Source organism: Bombina bombina, chromosome 5, assembly GCF_027579735.1.
Source record: "Bombina bombina isolate aBomBom1 chromosome 5, aBomBom1.pri, whole genome shotgun sequence".
NCBI classification, from domain to species: domain Eukaryota; kingdom Metazoa; phylum Chordata; class Amphibia; order Anura; family Bombinatoridae; genus Bombina; species Bombina bombina.
Genome location: NC_069503.1, coordinates 431,672,954 through 431,681,861, shown reverse-complemented (window position 1 = coordinate 431,681,861; position 8,908 = coordinate 431,672,954). Strand labels below are relative to the sequence as shown.

Below are 8,908 nucleotides of genomic sequence, written 5' to 3'. Positions count from 1 at the left end.
TCAGTAGAGGATGTATGCTACAAAAATCATGTGACAGAACTTAGTAGGGATGCGCATTCAGGTGTTTGTTTTTTTGTTATGACACGAATGCCGAATGTAGCCGCCACTAGTGACATCTGGCTATTTTCAGAGCCAGTGTTTGGACAAAATAGCGAACCAGTCAAATCAGTGAACCACGTCACTTCCTGTGACGTGGTATCAGCTGTTTGACAAGTTCTTACCTTAATGCGCATGCGTGCCACGTCATGGCATTCCTGCTCACAAACGCACAGAGGTGTAGTTTGTATTTGTAAGACATGATAGGTAATGTAGTTTAATTTCAAAGAACTACAGTACCTTTATTTATATCGCTGTAATATGCAGTTATAACAAGTCACATTAAAATTATTTTTGATAAATTAATAAACTGAACTTTAAAGAATTAGATGCTGATATTTTTAAAACTACTTTATTGAGAAAGAAAAATACAAAACAGTACTTTTAAATATATAATGGAGTCTAATACAAATTGGTTGGCAGTATAAGAAATGCTGTTTTTGCCCTCAGTTAAACAAAAAACATAAAAAAGGGGTCTGTGTTAAGACTACACCTCTGCATGAAACTGAAGCACTGACGTGTGCAAGCAGGAATGCCATGACGCGGCACGCCTGTGCATTAAGGTAAGAACTTGTCAAAAAACTGATGCCACATCAATGGAAGTGATGTGGGTTGCTGATTTAAAGGGTTCGCTATTTTGTCCAAACACCGGAGTTCTTCTGGTAAAAGTCCAACACAATAAGATCTCGATTTACACAGATCTTAGTGTCCAGCTCCAAAAATTGCCGGATGCTGATGGCGGCGGCCACATTCGAAATTAGTTTCCTAGCAAAACCCCTGAATGCAGATTCCTAGAACGTAGGTTTTATAACGTCTGCTTGCTTTGCTTATCTAGCTGTAGGCAAAGGCTACACTGAGAATTTTGCAAGAAAACCAGTAATTTGTTTGCCTTTTTATACCACAATCTGTTTCTTTTTATCTTTACCTTGATTAAATAATTTGTTGTCCTTTTTTTATTTATACTAAAGAAGCACAGTTTTATATCCCTTTAAGAAAATCAATATAATCCATTACTAATGTGTGTAAAAAAAATAGAGGAATTGCATGGTACTGAAACACAAATCAAATGTTGATTACACATTGGGTACAATTCCTAGTACAAACTGTACATTATACTAATGGATGTAATCTTTATAAATACAACCAACACACAGCTGTGTAAATTCCAAAGCAGGGAACCTCCTTCTGAAACGACAAACTTACACTTATGATACAGTTTATGATAATGATATGGTTATGGTATTCCGTGATTTTTCCATTGTTTAAGAAAAGGTTTAGTGAGAAACAAAGAATACATTGTTTTGTTGTTTGCGACACCCTTTAATGTACATTTTATTTCTACAGAAACATACAAGCTGTGGCTCAGACCAAACACAAAACAAAGACATGGGCAGTTGGATTAATCATACTTATGGAATACTAAATCCATTATGAAAGTAACACATTGAAAAAGGCAGGACATAGACAGCAGGCAGGGTCAGTCTATCATTAAGAAGCCAGCAAAGCAGACTCACCTGCATAAGACAGAGTCATTGTCTGCATATGATAGTTACAGGCCATAACTTTAGGGGTCTAATTATCCCTTTAAATCAGACATCCAAACTTGGCCTTCCAGAGGTTTTGGAACTACATTTCCCATGATGCTCAGCCAGCATATCAGCTGGTTGAGCATCATGGGAAATGCAGTTCCAAAACCTATGGAGGGCCAAATTTGAGAATCTCTGCTTTAAATGTTATGTACTGCTACGTAATACGGAACAACCCAGTGTGATCATCCTTCTACAAGCCATTCCTAAGCAAGGCATATCATTAACAAAACTATTAGGATATTCCCTTTAATATAGGTCAGTTTTGCACAGGTTTGCAGAATTCTGGACAGTTTCCTTCAGTGCTAGAACTCCTAACAAAACATTAAATTAGGGCTTTAAAAAAATGAAGTGCATTCATGTGCAATTATTCCTGATGTTTGGCCGGATAAAGTAGCTCAATATTATAATTCCTAATGGCACAAGGTAGAAATGATTAACACATTTGTACTAAAAAGTAGAAGACAACTATAGAACAACACAATGAGATATTTAAACAAAACATTTTCCTCGATTAACCTTTTTTAAATGTATTCAGCATGGCTTTGAGTGAAAAGGAACCTTCTCTTCTTGGCATTTAAAGGATCAATGACAATATATGAATAAGATCCTACTTTAAAAAAAAGAAAAACACGTGCGTCTCCGACATTGGCCTTAGGACAAACATGAGTATTGTGAACAGTCTTTTTCCCTTTCTTCACGGTTATTAAATATTTTCAAAAATGTCATACGTTTCATGTGCAAATACTGAATGTGTGAGCATGTATTTTTTTTATAGGCTGATGCACAGTGACAAAACTAGGTACCTAAAAGCTAGTGTGTTTTCCAATCTACTTTATAGCTGAACGCTGCATAGCACTATAGCTGCTCCTAATGCTGTAGGAGCCTCATCGTACAAAATATCCACACTATCTTAAGCTTCGGCATCAGTCTCATATCCATAAGGAGTGTAACTTATATCTCTGCTCTACCACAAAGGATTAAAGACATATTTAGCAAAACACATAAGGAATAGATATCCTCATGACAAAAAGTTTATCTCAGAAATGAAGTCCTTTTGGCACAGACTCATGGTTTGCTATAATTTATTGCTCTGGTGATGGCTGTACTGCACTTTATCTCTAAAACCATGGATGTACAGTGAATGAGGATAACGGCAAAAGGCAGAGCGGCTGCCTACTGGAAACGCCATCTGTACTTCCTTCATAACAGTATCTCATGCTAAGAGCCTTCGGCTGAAATGAGGTTAAGTCCCAGCAGTACGCAGAAGTCAGCATGTGCTGATTAGAGGTTGTTGGCACAGATAGTCTACTCTGTAATCCATATGTCAAGGTGCTCACACGGCGTTGACGAGAACAGCTGAAGCCAGGGACTGCGATCTCTTGCACTTCTTCCTCTCGGTGTTGGGATCATTATCTGTGCACTCCAAGGAGAGTTGCTTAATTTTGTTGTTCAGTGCTGGCAAAGGATTTCTGCTATTGCTGTTGCTGTTATTGTTTATTCTGTCCTGGGTTTTGCTTTCTGAGCCTTCTGCTCTGTTCCCTGAGTAAAAATAATGAGAAAAAAATAAATATCCTTGTCCAAAAATAGAAAACCGTTTATTCTTCTGCTAAATAAATGCACCCCCACAATGATGTACCTTAAATATGTGCATCTGTATATTTATAATTTAAAGGGCCACTAAACCCCAAATTTTTCTTTCATGATTCAGATAGAGAATACAATTTTAAACAACATTCCAATTTACTTCTATTATCTAATTTGCTGCAATCTTTAGATATCATGTCTTAAAGAAATAGCAATGCACATTGGTGAGCCAATCACACGAGGCATCTATGTGCAGCCACCAATCAGAAGCTACTGAGCCTATCTAGATATGCTTTTCAGGAAAGAATATCAAGAGAATAAAGCAAATTAGATAATAGAAGTAAATTAGAAAGTTGTTTAAAATGGTATTCTCTGAATCATGAAAGAAAAAATTTGGGTTTAATGGCCCTTTAAAAGTACTTTCTAATGCAAAAATTACATGTAATACGTATACTAATCACCATAGCTAATGTGTTTAACTTGCAGGTGATTGGCTGTGTCTTGCCTCTGCTGCTGTGACTGGCTCAGTCACAAGTAGTTTTGTGCGCAGGTGCCACACGTACTGCAGCGGGAAGTTACTGGTGAGCCAGCAGGATTTACCTATATTTTTATCCCCTTTGTGTGTGTTATTAATTTAAAAAAGTAATTGAATTAATTAGGACAGGTGATATTTGTATTGTCCCTTTAACCAGTTTAGTCAGGTATTAAAGCAACAACATTATTGATAATGTGTTAAATCTTCTCAAATTAGAAACTAGAGGAAGTGGGAAGATTCCATATTAAAATATTAGGTACACCTCTGTGGGATAACCAGATACCTATTGAGACAGGACGTATGTAACCTCTGGTGTACCATTACAGAATATGGCAAACACTCACTTTGGTACAAAGTTGTGATGTCTTGGGAAGCTGAGGCCAGGTCTACAGTAGCGGTTACATAAAAATGAACACTTTGCACTGTAGCAAGTATATAGAGTGGGATAATCCCTTCAAGAGGAGTCTGAGCTAGTGATCAGCACAGAAGACATCTTCACCTCATGTCTGCTGCCTTGGAGTACTATTTGATTCTGCCCTCACCTTTACTCCCCACATCCAATCTCTCACCAAATCATACCGCTTTGCCAAAATTCTTCCATACTAAATTCTACTCCACTGATCACATCACTCCTTAACTACTGCAACACCCTTTAAATTGTTTTACTTCTCAACATAATGTCTCCACTTAAAATCTGTCCTAAATACTTACCCATCTCAACCACAGTTCCTCCTCTAGGTCAGTCCCTACACTGGCTTCAGGATTAAATTCAAAATTCTAGCTCTAACTTAAAAAGCGCTCCATAATCACACACCCCATTATATCTCAAACTACATCTCTATATACTGTTCTAGCCCCCCTACTTTGCTCTGCATCAGAACTGAATCTCTTTCTCATCACCACCTCCCACTCTGGGACTCTCTTCCTCACTCTGCCAATGATTTATAATCAGCACTCATCACAAACTACACCTCCACCTTTTGGATCTGCTCCCACTTAGATTGTAAGATCTGTCTGCCTTCCCTGTCTTATCTTTATTTACTGTAACCCCTGTATTGTCCTGTGCAATCTGATGAGCTGACACATTACAAAAAAAAGATAGTAATAATAAAAATAGTATTATTAAAGATAGTAATACGACCAAAAAAAAACTAATGAAGGCAGAGTAGACAATATTAGTGACAATACTCCTATTTTGTGTTAACATCTGACAAAAATGTTGGAATTTAAAGGGGCATTAAATGTATGTATCCACACACACCAATACACCTGACACTTTCCCTGAATATCTTTTTTGGGGGATTTGGATCAGAACCAGGTTTAGTTTAGAAACATAATTCACATTTCTTGAAATCCATTTAAATAATAGTACATGATTACTAATCGTCACCATGTCCCAGATTACTGTATAGTTTCTTGGTAGAACAACAGAAAGTCTCTCACCCCTTTCATCACATTCTGGCGAAGATGCACCACTGCACTCACTTCGAGGTCCCAAGATTGGCGATATCATACCGAAGTCCGAAAGGGATAGGGGGCTTGACAAATCCAGACTCCCAGGACGAGGAGCAGGGGGGAAAGGGCTGGGAATTTCAGAAGGGCTTGTTGGAGCGGAGCTAAAACTGGACAAAGACTGGGTTTCCGAATCTTCTTCAGAGATCAGGCTGCTGAGGTTGTCATCGTCAAACACTTCCGATGTCACTACCATAAGAAGAAAATTATTTATTTCCCTTTGTTTTACTCTATATTGGAGATGCAGTCTGTATATTCCCACCCTTAGCCTTATATACAGTAATTCAATAAACAACCCAACTTGTACAGCAAAGTTCATTTTCTCAAAAGTAGATGTCTTTTTCTGAAACATTTCAATGTATACCTACATTAAAGGGGCGTTATAGTCAGTGTTTTCTTTGACACATTGTGTAAACATACACTTATGTCCTCTGTTAGTTTTAAATTAAAACAGCTTTGACTTAACTGTTAAATATATTTTTTTAGCATTTTACTGCCCCTTTAAATGCTGCATCATTTACTATCTCTTCAGAGCTAAAGTCACCACTGTGTGCAAAATGCACCCTCTCACAAAGTACTCTCTCATTGGCTCTAAATTGCTGCAGGAACTATGGAATTTACAAGATCGTGCAATTTAACACAAAGTGCCACAATCAGCTGTGACTTTGGCGCTTAAAAGGTGGAAAACAATGCAGCATTTAAAGGGTCAAGATACTCAAAAATGTTCTTTGGACCATAAAACAAAAAGAAGAAAATGCTGTAGCGTGTTGGACCATTTTAACATGGCACGACCGCTTACATATAACTGCGTTTTAAGGGACAGCATCTTGTGATGGGCTCGCCAGATGTGTTCAGCGAGGTACCGTAGCATTGCTGTTCTGGAGTGGATTTTAAAGGGACATTCCAGTCAAAATTGAAATGCACACAGGTGCATTTTAGTTTTGAATAGAATGATTTTTGCAATATACATGTATTGGCATAAACGCTTCTAGCAAAACTTGTAGTTGTTTCAAAAGAGTATATTTAAGTATGCTCTGTGCACCATCATTTAAAACTCAGCACTATGCTTTTTGTATCATCTGGTAATGACCATTTGCATCATTGCTGACTTGATACAAACCCCACTGATTCTCTATGCAGCTCTATTATTTAAAATGCTGGTGGCTTCACGTGCAGGGAGTGATGACTTTTACTAGAAGCATTTTGCCAATACATGAATATTGCAAATATGTTTCTATTCAAATATGTAATTCATCTATGTGCATTTCCGTTTTGACTGGAATGTCCCTATAGTTATTTGTTTTTCGATACCAATCACAAGCTTGCTCCCAGTAGTTGCTGCTCCTGAGCCCACCTACTGTAGGTATGCCTTTCAAAGGATACCAAAAAAATGAAGCAAATTTGATCATATAGGTAAAATTAACAGTTTCTTCAAATTGCATGCTTTATCTCAGGGTTCTTCAAACCACGAGTTGTGACCCATATATACATTATTATAATCACCAGCAGATGTTTTAGTTTCAATTTAAATATTTCCCATTTTTCAGACAAGACAAGTAGTGCCAATTTAAAATTCTCTTAAACAGATCTAGGCATTATTGTTTTGCTGTAAATAGTGCAATATGACATCAGTTAAATAATTAAATATATCAGTTTAGGGAACTTATGGAAGTCAGCATCTTTATAGACATTTTCCATCACAAAGTTAAATATGCAGATTATCCGTGTTTTTGTATCTCTACAAAATGTTTCTGGGAATGATATTTAAGTGCCTAGATCACAAATACAAAACCAAAAAAAAAAAAAAATGTTGGCAGTAACATTGCTAGATTAGTAAGCAAACTTCTACAACACAGAAGGTACACCTAGTTCTTGGGGAATTATAATAATTTACTAAATAAATAACCAAGGTCAGCCAGGTGGCAACACCACTCTTACGTATTACAGAAAAGCCAAGTACATAAATAAATATAAATTGTGTGTGTGTGTGTATATATATATATATATATATATATATATATATATATATATATATATATATATATATATATATATATATATATATATTAACTTGTCTTTTCTGTTTAAATAAAGTGTTTAACCCCCACAAAGAGATTAACTACATTGTAAAAATCACCTCCAGACAAAAATTGGCAAAAATTGATTGGTCTTAAAACATGGTCATTAAGCCAATCAGGGATGGCATATGTGTGTAGCCACCAATCACTAGCTGTTTTCAGCTCAAAATCAGCAGGCCATTGCTGGTCCTGAGTTAAATCTTTGGACCTGAAGATCTGTGGTTCTCCACTCTGGCAAACAGTGGCGGTTCTATGGGGGTGCTATCCAAATGCATGTGTAGTACCCCCACTCAGCTGTAAAGGGCTCTTTATATTATGTTCATCACTTTGTTAGACCCACAATTACCCCCCCCCCCCAAATATTCAGTTCTAGATCCGTCACTGCTGACTAGATTCCACCACTATTGGCGAGATTATCTAAAAGACATCTACAGGTTTAACCCCTTTGTGAGGGTTAAACAAACAGTTCGGTTTAATTAATACTTCAATAATGTAACTCTCTTTCACCATCAAGAATTGTATTATTTATAATTTAAGTCCATTTAAAGAGACATAAAAATCCTTACTACAAAAGTAGCTGTATAAATAACTGACAGTTTAGTGTTCAAAAGCAAATCACTTAAAAATGTTGTTTTTTCATTCATGATTCAGATACAGCATACAATTTTAAACAACTTTCCAATTTACTTCCATTATCAATGTTGCTTCATTCTCTTATCCTTTATTGAAGGAGCAGCAATGCACTACTGGGAGCTAGCTGATCACATTGGAAAGCCAATGATAAGGAGGTATATATGTGCAGCCACCAATCAGTAACTAGTTTTCAGTTCCTGAACCAATGCAAGTATGCTTTCAACAAACAATACCAATAGAACAAATGCAAATTATATAATAGAGAGTACAATTTTAAACAACTTTCCAATTTGCTTCTATCTAAATCATAAAAAAGAAAATTTTGGGGTTTCATGTGCGTTTAAATTTCCTTCACATGGTTTTAAAATGGCAAAGTTATGGCTACCTCTGGCACTTTCCAATATGGATTGAAGCCAATCTGAATACAGTAATCACAGTAGTCTGCAGTGGAAAGTGCAGGGGGGGAACAAAGCAATTGGCATTTTTAAATCCTTGAATGACGACCTTTTGACGGGTATGTACTTCATACAGCTTCATTATAACAGGAATATCTATAGCATTTTTTCATATATAATAATAATGGTCTAACTATTGCCCCTGTAGACTTCTTATCATATCCGTAACATTTTGTTGGTGTGTACTTACTAGATATGGTATCAGAGTCCAGTTTGCAAGCGGAGAGATCTTCCACTGAACTGCTGCCTTCAGCACCTACTCCCCGCCCCCTGGGACCCATGGTTGAAGAACGTCTCTTCTCATGAATCTCATCAGAGATCATCTCTAGGTTTTTCAGTGCAGCCTTGTACTCTCCTTTTGCTAAAGACAACTTAACATGAAGCTCATCCACAGTCTTTTTCAGTTGCTGAAAGGTATGAAAGTCT

The 8,908-nt window shown here is 36.8% G+C and overlaps 1 protein-coding gene across 1 annotated transcript in view; it reads right to left on the bottom strand.

Moving 5' to 3' along the window:
- Window positions 1–1,392: 1,392 nt before the first annotated feature.
- Window positions 1,393–8,908, bottom strand: part of SH3BP5 (SH3 domain binding protein 5) — a 257,965-nt gene continuing 250,449 nt past the window's right edge. Inside the window, exons 7-9 of the mRNA XM_053714281.1 lie at window positions 8,673–8,889; window positions 5,248–5,505; window positions 1,393–3,224 (exon numbers count right to left, since the gene is read on the bottom strand). Coding sequence (XP_053570256.1) covers window positions 3,019–3,224; window positions 5,248–5,505; window positions 8,673–8,889 — 681 coding nt within the window. The 3' untranslated portion in view covers window positions 1,393–3,018. The remainder of the gene's footprint in view (window positions 3,225–5,247; window positions 5,506–8,672; window positions 8,890–8,908) is intronic.